Consider the following 16,093-nt stretch of genomic DNA (forward strand, 5'->3'; position numbering starts at 1 on the left):
CTCGACTAACAAAAAGAGTATGGTCAAATAGCCGACTCGCAGCACACACCAAAATCCAGGTTTGCTTGTGTTCTGAGTACCCTCCTCTACAGCAGCGAGACATGGACCCTGCATTCAAAGCAAGAACAGAGGCTGAACTCTTTCCATATGTGCCGTTTGAGACATTTCCTGGGCATTGCCTGGAAAGACAGGGTCACCAACAACACAGTACTGAAGAGAACACACACACACACACACTCCATGTTCACCCTTCTCAAACAGAGGCGCCTGCACTGGTTGGGTCATGTCTCTCACATGAACGACGGCTGGATCCCCAAAGACCTCCTGTTCGGTAAGCTAATGTCTAGAAAAAGGCCAACAGGATGGCCCCAGCTATGCTACAAGGACATTTGCAAGCATGACCTCAAGGCTGCTGCCATCAACACCAGTACCTGGCAGCTGCTTGCCTCGGACAGAAGCACCTGGAAACAGGTGGTGTGCAAGGGTCTTGTCGACCATGAGACCACACTGAGGCACCAAGCAGACAAGCGGTCTCTCAGAAAGTCCCACTCCCAAGATGCCAGTTCTGCCCCCACCTTTTGCTGCGTGAGATGTGGCAGGGTCTGCCACTCTTGCACTGGACTTTATAGCCACAGCAGATGCTGCTCAGAAACATCCACCAGCACATATCCATGATCCCCCAGGATCAACGGCTGCCTACTACCATCACCACATTTTAAATCAAATTTACTCCATGAGGCAGTGATTCTCAGTGTCATGAGAAATTTCTGCACCTAACGTTATGTGTCTCTCTCTCTCTCTCTCACACACACACACATACAGAGAGAACAATGCCAACTTGGGATTGTGGAGAACAGTTGAAATCATCATGACTGCATTTAAAATAAAGTGGGCATAGAGAAAACCTTGAATAAATAATAAGCTAAACTAGACTGCATTTCCGCAGAGAAAATGCAAAGTGTGCTTGCTGAGCTGTAACAGAACAGCCATCATGCCAACATGCTAAAAGCTAGCATGCAAACATGCTAACAACTAGCATGCTAACAGCTAGCATACTAACATGCTAACAACATACTAACATGCTAAAAGCTAGCATGCTAATAGGTAACATGCTAACAGCTAGCATTCTAACATGCTAATGATTAACATGCTATTTGTTAAAATTCTAACACTAAGGCTAATATGCTGACAGCTATCATGCTAACAGGCTAACATGCTAATGGCTAGTATGTTAACTTTTAACATGCCAACACATGGAAGGTGACATGCTAACAGCTAACAGTTAGCATGCTAACATGCTCAGGTGAACTCGCTAACAGCAAACATGTGAACTCTGCATGCTAATCCTAACATGTTAACAGCTCACATGATAACATGCTAATGGTGAACATGCTAACAACTCGCGAGCTAACAGCAGACATGATATCGTAATGGGTAACATGCTAACATGGTAACACGTGAATGCTTATATGCTAATTGCTACCATGTGCATGTAAGTATTCTTAATAAAGTGGCCATTGAGTTGAAGTTGATTTGCTGTCCAAGTCTCAAATGAGTAGATCCTTGCCAAATGCATCATCACCTATGGGGGAAGGGAGGAATGACTCAGTCAAGCTTCCACTGATTAGTGGCAAAACGGAGAGAAAAAAAAATGGACAGATGAAAGGCAAGACAAAAGACGAGTGCGGGTCAGAACCGATATCATGTGTGATGGGTGATTTGGCCTGAGGTGCCATATTAAGTTTGGTGGATGTGTGGTGAAGTGTTACTGAGCAAAACTCCATTCATCTGAATGAGGCCAAAAATCAATGGAAGCCTATGGAGGTAAAAAGAGATGCGTGAAAACCAAGGAAAAGACGAGTGCAGGTCTCAGATGAGGGGATGGATCTGTGTGGGGACTTGGCCTGAGGCATCAAGTGAAGTTTCTTGAAGTTTGGTCAATTGGTTAAAAAAATTGGAGTGTGAAAGTTTTTCTCCTGAAACACCATTCATTTTCAATGGGGCCAAAAATCAATGCAAGCCTATGGAGGAAAAAGGGATGAGCAAAAAGAAAGGAAAAATATGAGTGCGGGTCAGAACTGATTACATGTATGTGTCGGGGGAGTTAGCCTGAAGTATCACATGAGGTTTGGTGCATCTGCGATGGAGTGTGTCCGAGTAGGACAATTCAATTCATGAGCCCTATTCATTCTCTATGGGGAAAAAAACAAAACAAAAGAAAAACAAGAACAAGAGAATGGGCGCGTTGATCCAAAAGGTGTATACAAGTACACTACACCACTTCGGGCCAGACGTCTCAGAGTTGGAACGGTGTCTTTATCTCGAACGCCCTAGGAGGAGTAGTGGATCCAAAAAACATGTTGGAATAAGGCAGAATAAGTAAACTTAAGAATAGTGTGCTTGCCTTTGGCAAGCACACTAATAATTAAGTAATTCTTTTGTGAGAACATTTGTTCATTTAGGCGGCACAGTGGTGTAGTGGTTAGCGCTGTTGCCTCACAGCAAGAAGGTCCGGGTTCGAGCCCTGTGGCCGGCGAGGGCCTTTCTGTGCGGAGTTTGCATGTTCTCCCTGTGTCCGCGTGGGTTTCCTCCGGGTGCTCCGGTTTCTCCCGCAGTCCAAAGACATGCAGGTTAGGTTAACTGGTGACTAAATTGACCGTAGGTGTGAATGGGAGTGTGAATGGTTGTCTGTGTCTATGTGTCAGCCCTGTGATGACCTGGCGACTTGTCCAGGGTGTACCCCGCCTTTCGCCCGTAGTCAGCTGGGATAGGCTCCAGCTTGCCTGCGACCCTGTAGAACAGGATAAAGCGGCTAGAGATAATGAGATGAGATTTGTTCATTTAATTAAAAAAAAAAAAAAAACTTGGAATATAAAAAATAAAAAATAAATAAAAAAATAAGTTGTTTTTGTTTTTTTAATTCCAAGTGTTTTTTTAATTTTACACACCAAAAATTTTAGCGCTTCAATAATTACCACATTGTTTGTAATGCTTAATGACAATTCAGTATATTAAACACATTTTAACACTATATTTAATTGGTTAAAAACGAACGCCATATGACCTCATCGACTGGATTTAGCAACTACCAAGACCTATATTGAGGACGTGCAAGTTGCTCTTAAAACGACTCCTTACAAGCAAGTTCGGGAAAACCACATACAAGGACAACATTCGTTGCTTAAGAGAGTCTTTAAACTCGCTCTTGAACCCTAAAGTGCAATGCTATTGGGAAACCCGTCCCTGTTGTCTACTCTTTTGTGCAATTTCTACTTCTATCATATTCGACAATATATACTTAGTTTATCTACTTTTAGTTTCTCCTCCAAAGGCATTTTGGCATAAAAAAAGAACAATGGACTAAATCCACCTTGGTTGTTTTCATTACACCCACAACTGTATTTCACTTGTGCCTTCTCAATCACTGCTGATGTAGAGTTATGGATCTTTGTGAAGAGGGCTGACAAATTATCAGCCCAAATAAAGATCAAAATCAATTTGGCATTCCACTCTGTGTAAACACCTGGCATGACTGTCAGTGTTGGGCTACATGTATCTACAGTCTGGGTGACAAAGAAAATCAGCCCCAGCTTTGCTCCTTCATATAGTCCTGTGTACATTTTCATGACCTTTGGTGGTGGTGTTGCAAAAGTGTAAAACAATCCACCAACTTGTTGGACATTATTGAGCAGCAAATAATCTGATGATGACAAACATAAAACCACATATTGAGGGTTCTTTTAGTCTTTGAAAGAAGGGGGCCTATAGAGTTGATAAAACCTTCAGCAGCACAGCTTAAAATACATGCCACACGTCCGCTCATTTGGACTTTCTGGGTGACTGTGTGGATGATACCCATGTTTACTCACCTTCACACTCCTTCTCTCCATCACTGTCCTGATCTCCCTCATAGCCTGAACAAGAAGCATCAAGGCTCCAGTCTAGGATGTCACCCACAAGGGTTTCTTCTTGATTGGACAGTTCAGCTGTGGGTGTGGCCACAAAGCTGCCTCGATGGGTATGCATGCTAGCCTCTCTCCTGCAAAAGAAATGGTACAGGACCTCAAGAATCCTCTAAAGGAATGGCAGAATTTGATTGGTTTTCTGTATATTGCCACCAATAAGGACAATGTACCTTGAGGCCTGCTAGCTTTCAAGGCATTCTGCTGCTTTAAAGGCGTCACGCAGTGGCGATAAAAGTCGCATTATTCTGCACCAGAATGCTTTCGAGATTCGAAATAAATTGACCGTCGATTTTTCAAAAGCTTCCCGCGGTTGTAATCGGTCCTTATTTGATCATGCCCATCACTTGAAATTTTCCGCGTTCGCAGCGCCCCCTCTCGGTCAATGGAACAGCTGCGTGACGTCATACCAGTAACCACTCAGTGCAGTTGCAATGACGGACACACCAGAAAATAGGAGCGATGCTGAGGAAATTAGCTTTGATTTTACTGATACAGAAGAAGAAAATGGCCCACAAGTAGAGATTTTGACAGCTGAATGTCCTGGTGGTATCCAGCCTTAAAGATTTGAACCTGAGCGCTCATCTTCAGAAGAAAATGAGGACAGTTCTGACGACGACAGAAACGAAGACGAGAATGAAGACCGGCGACTTGAAGACTTGTTTTGGTTGGTTTCTCTGACTAAATCACTACTTATGTGTATTTTTAAAGACCATTTTCACTTGAATTAGAATGCTGTGTGATTAATCTATGATTATGTGTAATACTGATAGCTGTAGGGGGTGAAAGTATAGCTAGAAAGATTGAATTCTAGCAACTTGACAGCTTGCGATCTCACGAAATGCAGTGGGCCTTCTGATACAGTAGACCCCTTGATATTCCAGTTTATCATTTTCCTTTTATTGCGGTTGATTTTAACTTGATATTCAGTATGTTATAGGCTGGGAGTATTGAGCTTTGTATTGTATCGTTTAGTAAACGTACAATCGTCAGTAATAAGTGATAATTATTAGTTAAAGGCAGCTCTGTGGCATAAATCTTTCAATTAATCTTCTGTCATCCATTTGCTAAAATTATGTGCCACATGTGTTATCAAGACAACACTTCATGTGACAGAAAGATATGACAAATACATAAATGTATGAAAATCATTTTGTACAATTAATGATTGATACATAACACTTAAAACATGTGTGTGGCAGCAGGGGCATGGTCAAGCGCCGGTCTGTGACAGGAGGGCGGAGCCAGGGAAGGTGAGTGGCAGAATCATTACACCTGACGGTAATTAACCTGTTTTCCCAGTCACCGCGCCCTATTTAAGGAGGCAGAGGGAGAGCAGAGAAGTGCTCATCCCGGGACAAGAACGCAGTGTGTGTGTTTCGCTATCAGATTAAAACTGGCGGTTATACTGAAAAGTCTGGCAATAAAAAGCCTATTTGCATCTGAAGCGTTGTCCTGCCGTCCTCTGTGCTCCACCCACACTTCAGAGAGCTCTACAGTGGTGCCAAAACCCGGGACAAGGTGGAGCACCAACCTCGCAGCCCCATGGAATCCTCCCCGTTCGCGGACCTGGTCCACGCCCTCGCCACGGCTCAGCAAAGCCAGCACCAGGCGCTCGTCACGCTCCGAAAGGAGCAAGAGCGGCGCTTCGAAGCCCTGGTGCTGGCCCAGCAGGAAGATCGCGAGGCGTTCCGGCATCTCTTCGCGTCGGCGGGGTCCACCAGCGCCCCGGGCCCGTCTCCCCTCACCGTGACCAAGATGGGCCCGCAGGACGACCCCGAGGCGTTTCTCACATTGTTCGAGCAGGTGGCCGATGGAGCGGCGCGCCTCCTCCCCCTCCTGATGGGAGAGGCGCAGCTGGCCGCGCTATAACTCCCCACCGGCCTACGCGGACCTTCGCCGGGCCGTCCTCCAGCGCGTGGGGCGCACGCCAGAACAGCGCCAGCGCTTCCGCGCGCTGGAGGACGGCCCGGCGAAGGTCCGCGTAGGCCAGCCGGCGGGGAGTTATAGCGCGGCCAGCTGCGCCTCTCCCGTCAGGAGGGGGAGGAGGCGCGCCGCTCCATCGGCCACCCCGAGGCTTCGGCGACCTGCTCGAACAATGTGAGAAACACCTCGGGGTCGTCCTGCGGGCCCATCTTGATCACGGTGAGGGGAGACGGGCCCGCGGCCGGGGCGCTGGTGGACCCCGCCGACGCGAGGAGATGCCGGAACGCCTCGCGATCTTCCTGCTGGGCCAGCACCAGGGCTTCGAAGCGCCGCTCTTGCTCCTTTCCGAGCGTGACGAGCGCCTGGTGCTGGCTTTGCTGAGCCGTGGCGAGGGCGTGGACCAGGTCCGCGAACGGGGAGGATTCCATGGGGCTGCGAGGTTGGTGCTCCACCTTGTCCCGGGTTTTGGCACCACTGTAGAGCTCTCTGAAGTGTGGGTGGAGCACAGAGGACGGCAGGACAACGCTTCAGATGCAAATAGGCTTTTTATTGCCAGACTTTTCAGTATAACCGCCAGTTTTAATCTGATAGCGAAACACACACACTGCGTTCTTGTCCCGGGATGAGCTCTGCCTCCTAAAATAGGGCGCGGTGCCTGGGAAAACACACAACACAGGTTAATTACCGTCAGGTGTAATGATTCTGCCACTCACCTTCCCTGGCTCCGCCCTCCTGTCACAGACTGGCGCTTGACCACGCCCCCGCTGCCACAATGTGTTTTTAAAAAAATAATTTTTTTCTATCAATACCTAGCCATGACCTTGAAATCAGATCCATTGATAACAGTCACAAATAGTGTTCAGTGTTCATTGTTACAGCCAAACACAATACACCGATTAGGCATTTTGTATCACAGAATATTAATACATCATTTCATTAGTGTTTTGAGTGTTCAAAACTATCCACAAACTGAATAAATCCACAAAATCCGCAATGTAAACAACTCTGGTAAACGCACGCTATAGAGAAAACATGGGGACAGGCCAGCATCACCCAAGGGAGGTTACTGGTATGACGTCACACACAAGTTGACCTAGTTAACGGCTGGCTGCCTAAATTTGGCTGTGCGCGTCAACTTTAAATGCTTGTAGCGGGCGCATCGTGACACTGAGATCGCGGGAAACCGAGGGGCTTGAATAACCCACCAAACCTGACATTTTGACACATGATATAGCCTGATTGCTGAAATTACCGCACGACGCCTTTAAATGCTAAAATGAACGCAAGCTGAAAATATTAGTCAGTCATCACTAACATATAGGATATAATTATATTATCTGCACCACTCGTGCCTTTCACATTGTAACATGTTTTCAGACTCCATATTATGGCTATAAGCTGCCATAATCTATTATGCGACACCGCTTTTTAAGGACGAGCTTTTTGCTTCAGAACCTGAAAATTGTTGGTGCTCAAAACATACAGTATGTTTACATGTACACCAATCTTCCATTATTATTCTGAACATGCCAATATGTAAACAGCATATTCCATTTAGAAATTTCCATTTAAAACCCATGGGATATGCTCATATTATTCGGGTTTTAGGTAGAATTATTTGGATATATGTTTACAGCAAATTTGGAATATGCATCTCGTATTTGAGGATTTTGTGGCAGTTTAAAAAAACCCGCCTATTACATGTTTATGGACAGCTCTGTAAACAAACCAACAGAGACATTTTGTGTTATTCAGAGTATGCAGAGTTGCATGTACACAGGAACATTAATGGAATATACATTTTTCATTAGCCATGTAAACAGCTTAGTAGGAACATTGTTTTTCAGAATAAGGGCAAAAACTGGAATATTTTGTATATGTAAATGTACTGAAAGAAGTCCACAAGCTAGAAGAGTAAGCATAAGCTCAAGTCAAATTTTTTTTTTTTTTTTAAAAGACCTGGCACAGCAACCATTTCTTATTGTTTGTTCAACACTCCCCAACAAAGTCAGGGGACAAAAAGCAACTTCAATTCATTTCCTATGGTTACTGTTGTAGTGCAAGCTACTTATTAGATGCCTAATGAGTTTGCTTCTAAAACTAAATAGCCAGTCCTATGTAGTACAGGTGGTCATATTTGTCTGACTCTGGATAGGGTGAAATGGACACCACATCTCATTAACTTAGGGTGACTATATGGTCACACTTCATAGGAAATTTTTAATACAACAAGCAATCTACCTTTTACTGTTGCTGGATGGCGAAGACAGGAATGTGTGGATGTCTGCTGATTGGCTGTTCGCACTAGGAAGCTCAATTTGTGGTTCTATCTCTGGAACCTCCAGAACCTGGCACAATTCTTTAAAGTCCATTACCTGTGAACCACAAACACCCAAGTATGAAATCACCATGTATGAAAGAAGGGGTTATCTTTGACAGTGTTGCATTAAGATCTTTACATACAGCTTGCATGATGGGTGAAGTTGAGGCTACATATAAATAAAAGTGATGAGCATAAAACTTGGTGGCATGTGTGCTTTGTGACATAAAACTTTTTAAAATACAACTAATGCATGAAAACACATCAAGACAAACTCTCATACAAAGATAAATGGTTGAAACTAGGGGCAGAGTTTTGGAAACAGTACAATACTCACTGCATCTTTGCTTATATGCTGGTAGGAGTCACTTTCAAACCTCTGTTTAACACCAGTTAAGGACACTTGTCTGTAATCTTTTGGCACATCCTGGCTGAAGCTATAAGTTGAGTAAAAGAGGGAAAAACTGGGTCACAAAAGCAAGCTTATGGTAAGTGGGACCATTTCTTTCAACACTGCTCTTTGTGCTCGACTCTAAATAAAAATCTTACAAACTACACTAGTTTCAACCTCCATTGTTCTTAAATTAACAGTCACCACCGTGTAGGTCAGTTCTTTTCAAAATACGCACACCTTTTCCTAATAAGTAAAAAACAACCTATTAGTTACGTATTAGTTGCACAGGTCAAAATATAGTGTGGCAGCAATACAGGAGTCAGGGAGAACCAGCAGGTAAGACGTTATGAGTTTCACCCGTGTTTGATTGCCGGCAATCTATTTGTGGATGTCCTGTGCTCTTGCAGAAAAATCCAGTAATCAGAGAGAGAAAGAGCTAGCCAATGCCATGTGTGCATATAGAGCAGCGTGAAGTCACTGAAAAGTGAAAAAGGGAGTGGGGAAAATGGCACCCCTGCAACTCAAGTTGTCAAGCCCGTCACCCATCTCCTTGTTTCCCCAAGAGCCATAGATTGCTACACTGGTACCGAAACCCAGGAATTGAGGAAGAAATGCAGTCATGGAGTCCACACCAGTCTCCAAGATCCTCCAGACCCTTGTCAGCAGCCACCAAACCCAACATTAGGCCCTGGTCATGCTGAGCAGGAGCAGCCCTTCTGGGCCTTACTCCAGGCCCAGGCGGAGAACTGGCAGTTAATCCGGAGCCGGGTCCAGCTAGCAACTACTCCAGCAGCCACTTCTACTGATGCTACAGCCAAACCCCACGTTCTGCTGCACCAGATGGGTTCTCAGGACAATCTGGAGGTTTTTGTGGTGCTGTTTGAGCATGTTGCCAAAGCATGCTCATGGCCAGTCTCACAATGGGTGGTCTATCTATTGCCACTCCTGACACAGTAAGCCCAGCTTTGCAGCTCAACAGCTTCTAGGCACCAACCTGCTGGAGTCTCCAGACTTGAAACTGTTTATAGTGCAGCTGGCTAGCTGCACCCCCAGAACGTCACCACCAGTACTAAGGTTGACCACCCGTTTACCTTCACCCATCAGCTACGAGTTGCCTGCCAATGGTGGCTGCTGACATAAGAGTACAACACCAGTGACCTCATCGACTAAGTGATGCCAGAAGAAACTTCGTCCTGGGTTCAGTGCCACTGCACAGCATCACTAGAGGAGGCGGTCCAGTTGGCAGAAGACCATCTGGCAATGTGCCCGGGAGCAGTTCTCACCATCTCTCTACCCCACTCCTCCCCACACTGTGAAAATGGGGGCCCAATTTCCCTGAAATCTGCTCCCCGAACCCCTCCCTGGTTTTTCCCCCCTCGCCCTTTTGTGCCTTCGTGCCAATGTTGCTACTAACCCCCTCCCTCCACAAGTGGAACCATCCATGCCTGGGCAAGTCTGCAGGCGCATCAGTAAAAACAGGCATATCCAGGATCAACATGCCCTGAAAGAAAATCTCACAAATAAATTGAGCTAAAAGTCGGTCTTTATGGCCAGCCTTTATTTATTTAAAAAAAAAAAAAAACACAACCCAGCTGCATGTTGAATGTGTTCTTAATGATATAATCACTAAATAGACAAGACTATTTTTTGTCAGGGAGGCCACCATAACTTCATTGTGTGTGATGTCGTTTTTCCATGAGCACAGTGGAGGTGTACAAGTGCATGCTACAGCAGGGCAAAGTATTCTGTAGCCTGAGATTGCTACAATAGTCTCAAGTTCAAATTATATGTAATTTTTTTGGGGGAAAAAAAGGGGGGGGGGGGAGGCAGAATTTATCTACCTCTGTTAAAACAAATCTAAATCAAAAATGCCAAGATCTTGAAGTGAAGTTGGACTGGACCAAGGTGATGCATCCAAGAAAAGCACTTCCTGTTAATAAGCATGATAACTCACCACTTGATGTAGATCAGCAAAGCACAGGGCACCAGGTCCTGTTCTGTGAAGCCTGTGCTCTCCACCAACTGACTTGGCCATACAGGAGCTGAAAGAACACGGGGGGGATAATTTCATTATTACAGACACTTGAAAGAACAGTTAAGCAAAAACGTTCACATGGCCAACAATGAGCAAGAACTTATGGTTAGCATGTTGGGAACTGTGTAATGCTAACATCCTCTACAACATGACTGCTAAGGTTTGTGCTTTTTCAGTGCCTTGTGTGTTCAACTATCAAACTACTAAGGATGTACCCACACTCAGCACAGTTGAAGCGTACCATGCTCAAGTATGACTGTACCCCCACCTCCCCACAGGCCTGCACCTCACATTATTCCTGGACCAAATAAAAGTTTCATCATGATGAAACTGTGTTTAACTAGAGCACTCCTTTCTTCAAGTAATATTTTGTCAGTATTTATTAAACACTGAAAACTTCCCAAAGCTGCTCAAACATATACAGAGTGCACCTCATTCAACAATCACACAACTCAAATGAACTGTACTTTGGTGCTCAAATATGCTCGGGCACAGATCACCTAGTGTGAGTATACCCTAAAATAAATTATATCAGCCTCCTTCAGTCTCTGGAGACGATGGATTGCACCTTGAAGTTATACTGGAGCAGCAACTGCTGTGGCTATACAGTCCTACCCATGAGTGGCAGTCCTTATTGCAGTTGCCACAAATGAAGTCTGTGCCATGGTGTGCAGTTGTTTCCTTTCTCTTCTGTCGTTTTTGCATTCAAAGTTGGTTTTGGTCATTGTCTACACTTTTCACACCCGTTTGAACAGCATGTCTCCATTTTGAATGGTCAAGCGCAACGTCCTCCCCATGACTGCGTCGACGTGTGCTGACTTGAGGTCCCTTTTGCATGCGGCCCTGTATCTCAGGCGTGGCCAGTTGGTCGTGATCCACACTCAAGCGAGCCATACAGTAGGTCCTTGGGAATACGACCCGTCCATGCAGCGCACATGACCAACCCATCTAAGGTGGTGCTCGCTGAGCACTGCAAATATGGTCCTAGTTCTTGATCCTTTAAGGACCTCAGGAGTTGGTGACCATGTCTTTCCATGCGATGCCCAGGATTTTACAGAGACATCATGTGGTAGACATTCAATTTTGCTTTCTGTTTGACATAGGTTGTCCATGTTTCACTAGCATAAGAGAGTGCCGAGGACGCAGGCCTGGTAGACCTTCAGCTTGGCATTTATGGTCAGGTTTTTGTTCTCCCAGACTCTTGTTGAGTTTGGACATTACAGTAGTTGCTTTCCCAATTCTGGTATTGATCTCTGTGTCAAGAGACCGGTTGCTGGTAACAAGGGACCCCAAGTATGTAAATCTCAACCACAGTGAGCATGGAGCCATTGATTGTTATGGAAGGAGGATTTGGAGCATCCTGAGCCATGACCATGGTCTTCTTTATGCTAATGTTTAGAGCAAACTCTTTGCACGCATTTGAGAATTGGCCCATGAGACACCAAAGGCCATCACATGTGTGGCTTGCAAGAGCTTTGTTGTCAGCAAAGAACAGCTCCCTTAGGGGTTATTTTAGTTTTGGTACGGAGACGGCCAAGTTGTATAGTTTGCCGTCATGTCTGGTGTGGATGTAGACACCGTTGGAAGAAAACTGGAAGGCACAGGTCAGGAGCAATGAGAAGAAAATGCCAAAGAGGGTTGGGAGCAAGCACACAGCCCTGTTCAACTCCACTAAGGATCAGGAATGACTCAGATGTGTTGCCCTCAAAGCAGACAGTGCTTTTCATGTCATTATGGAAAGACCTGATTATACGGAGTAGTTTTGGTGGGCAGCCTATCTTCTGTAGTAGCTTGAAGAGTCCACTGTGACTGATGAGATTAAATGCCTTCATGAGGTCAACAAATGCTAGGTACAGTAGTTGTTGCTGCTCTCTACACTTTTCCTGAAGTCATCTCAAAGAAAAGATCATATCAACAGTGGACCAGCCTGATCTAAAGCTACATTGTGCCTCTAGGGACACACGATCAGCTAACACCTGTAGTCTGGTGAGAACAACCCAGGCAAATACCTTGCTGACAAATGTTGAGAAGGGAGATGCCACGATAGTTGTTGCAATTGCTCCAGGCTCCCTTGTTTCTGAACAGGGTAACAATCTTCACATCCCTCCTGTCTTGTGGTACCTCAACCTCACCCTCCCTTCCAGCATAGGTTAAGAAATTCATGGACGTATGGGACGAGTGCTGTTTCCCCTAATTTGATTACTTCTGGTGGCATGGCATAATTCTCCTCATGCTTTTCCACAGGCAAGAGAATCTATAGCTTTTTCCAGCTCAGTCACAGTTGCATGGGTGCAAGTATAAAATTTTAAAAAACCTGAAAAAAGTCTGACAAAGTCAGATGTGCATGGCTGCGCCATGTGGGGGTGGGGTGTTTACAAAGGGGGGGGGGGGGGTGAGCCCCCCCTTAGGGCTCGAAAAAAAATTTAAATTACAAGTTAAAATGGTTCTCTCATGCAAAACATTTATAATATTAATACTTATATGATTTGCATATTCACATCAAATGTTTAATATCAATTCATCTGAAATAATATTTCAAGTACAAGGCTTAATATTTCAAAACATCTAGCAACTACTAATTTAAATGTTGAAACAACCATTTTTAAATATGCTTTTGCTGGGATACCTTTTTTACAATATATACACAGCTTGAGTTAAAATAAGGGGCCACATCTTGATCTCCTCAGAAACTCCTGGATTTTAGCAAATAACAAGATTCAGCTTTTTCCATATACAAAAATATCTATATTCTATAATCCATTACTGACTACAAATGAGTTTTCAGTCAGTAATGGATTATAGAATATAGATATTTTTGTATATGGAAAAAGCTGAATCTTATTTGCTAAAATCCAGGAGTTTCTGAGGACATCAAGACGTGGCCCCTTATTTTAACTCAAGCTGTGTATATATTGTAAAAAAGGTATCCCAGCAAAAGCATATTTAAAAGCTCTACAGGTTGGTGGAGAAGTTCTGCCTCAAGTGGAGGAGTTTAAGTATCTCGGGATCTTGTTCACGAGTGAGGGAAGGATGGAGCGTGAGATCGACAGGCGGATCGGTGCAGCCTCCGCAGTGATGCGGTCGCTTTACCGGTCCGTCGTGGTGAAGGAGCTGAGCCAAAAGGCGAAGCTCTCAATTTATCGGTCGATCTACGTTCCGACTCTCACCTATGGTCATGAGCTTTGGGTAATGACCGAAAGGACAAGATCGCGGATACAAGCGGCCGAAATGAGTTTCCTTCGCAGGGTGGCTGGGCGCTCCCTTAGAGATAGGGTGAGAAGCACAGTCACTCAGGAGGAGCTCGGAGTAGAGCCGCTGCTGCTCTACATCGAGAGGAATCAGCTGAGGTGGCTCGGGTATCTTTTTCGGATGCCTCCTGGACGCCTCCCTGGGGAGGTGTTCCAGGCATGTCCCCCCAGGAGGAGGCCCCGGGGAAGACCCAGGACACGCTGGAGGGACTATGTCTCTCGGCTGGCCTGGGAACGCCTCGGTGTTCTTCCCGAGGAGCTGGCCGAGGTGTCTGGGGAAAGGGAAGTTTGGGCTTCCCTGCTTAGACTGCTGCCTCCGCGACCCGGTCCCGGATAAAGCGGAAGAAGACGAGACGAAATGAGTTTTCAACCAAACAACCACATTAGAAAAGATGATTAAAAAAAGCTAACAAACTTATTTCAAGACCTACCTTACTTTTATTTAATAATTGAAAGGTAATCAAATGTCAAAAAAAAAAATTATAAAAAGCAGATACTTGTGATGAATAATTTCAATTCTAGAAGAAAGTACATTGCATTTGCACATCACACAATATCAGATAATTAAAAAAAAAAAAAATCACCAATAAAATGTTTTGAATTCACTTATTACTACATAGCACAAAAATTAGAAAAGTGATCAGTCTCATCAGCGTGACTTAAGTCCCTTCTTCCCACTGGAGCCGTACTTGATAGTCTTTGAACAACAGTCACAATACGCAACTCCCGGGACGTTCGGTTTTCTCAGCCATATTCCCCATTTGTCACCGTTTTTGTCACACTCGCTTAACCATTCCCATCTCCATTTATTTCTAGACGTCTTTTCTAATTCTTTTGTACTGGAGCCTTCCGAAAAAAACTTCATTTTGACACTTTGGTCAGCAGCCAGAGCCAAAGCACGTGGATCTGTCGCAAGGGAGGGAAGCGAAATAAGGCTCATTATAAAAGCTGAAAGTTTCACTGGACGGCAGTTAACAGTGAGCCAATCAAAAGCACCGTTCTAACTTGCACCAAAAGAAATGGCGACTCATGGGAATAGCTGTGTTGATTTGGTTGTGCGTGAAACACGATATCACACATGTATAACACCGTGAAACAACGGGCTAGTCAGGACCGCTCGTCGGTGAGCGGCGTATAAATTGAATGAGGTTTGTGGCGAAGACAAGATGAAAAGATTTGTCACGTGCAGAGACTGTACCGCGGTAACCCGGTAATACGCTGAGAGTGAGACGGTGAGAGGGCCACCCCCCGAAAATCTCAACAGATTTACACGATTTGGAAAAATGACTTTCAGAACCGAAAAAACCAGAGCTTCCGGCACATGCCGGAAAACTTGCACCCATGCAGTTGGCTCTGTGTCAAGCTCTTCCAGGACTGGCAGGGTGGGGATGCAATTGATGGCCTTCAACACTGGAACACAGTTCCAGGTAATGTTCTACCTATCTCTCCATTCGTTTCCTGCTGTCAGTGATGACCTCACCAGATTTTGATTTCAAGCTGGCTGTTTTCTTGACATTCAGACCAGTGGCCTGTTTAATGCCTTCATACATAGCTCGGATATTGCCAGTAGAAGATGCATATTCTATGAAGGAGCATAGCTGTAGCCAGTAGTTGTCATTTGCACATTTCCTGGCTATCTCCTGGCATTTACCTCTGGACTTCCTAAGCGAAAGTAAGTTTTGCCACATAGGGTCCTTCCATCTAACAAGGGCTTCTCTTTTAGATTGTGTTGCAAGTTCCATGGCCTGGAGATTGGCTTCATACCAGTCTACATTCCACCTTTCCTTCTTTCCAAAAGCCTCAATAGCAGACTTGTGGATGGCAAAGCTAAGCTGACCCCACCTTGCTTCTGCAGATACACCAGCATCAGCTGGGGCAAAGTCACTGCTGAGAGAGATGAACTTGTTCTTTCTATGTCAGTGGTGCAGGCAGTGTTCATCTTTGGAAGACCTTTTGGCCCTTCACAGTGGAACATTTTTCTCCTTTGTAGTGCAACCTTGCTGATCACAAGGGAATGATCAGAGTCACAGTCAGCACTGTGGTAGCTCCATGTGTTGGACAATTTAAAGACACTTTCTTCTGGCAATGACAAGGTCAATTTGGGGTGACTGGGATCTGGAATGCATCAATGAGACTCTGTGCTTTTCCTTGTTTGGGAAGTAGGTATTTGTGATGCATAGGTTCCTGGTGCAGCATAGTTCCAGAAGT

The 16,093-nt window shown here is 45.0% G+C and overlaps 1 protein-coding gene across 1 annotated transcript in view; it reads right to left on the reverse strand.

Annotated features, from left to right (window-relative positions):
- ccnf (cyclin F) overlaps window positions 1–16,093 on the reverse strand; it is a 42,439-nt gene that overhangs the window by 11,988 nt on the left and 14,358 nt on the right. Inside the window, exons 13-16 of the mRNA XM_060901409.1 lie at window positions 10,557–10,644; window positions 8,546–8,645; window positions 8,130–8,263; window positions 3,870–4,039 (exon numbers count right to left, since the gene is read on the reverse strand). Coding sequence (XP_060757392.1) covers window positions 3,870–4,039; window positions 8,130–8,263; window positions 8,546–8,645; window positions 10,557–10,644 — 492 coding nt within the window. The remainder of the gene's footprint in view (window positions 1–3,869; window positions 4,040–8,129; window positions 8,264–8,545; window positions 8,646–10,556; window positions 10,645–16,093) is intronic.

Source organism: Neoarius graeffei, chromosome 20 (assembly GCF_027579695.1).
Source record: "Neoarius graeffei isolate fNeoGra1 chromosome 20, fNeoGra1.pri, whole genome shotgun sequence".
Taxonomy (NCBI): domain Eukaryota; kingdom Metazoa; phylum Chordata; class Actinopteri; order Siluriformes; family Ariidae; genus Neoarius; species Neoarius graeffei.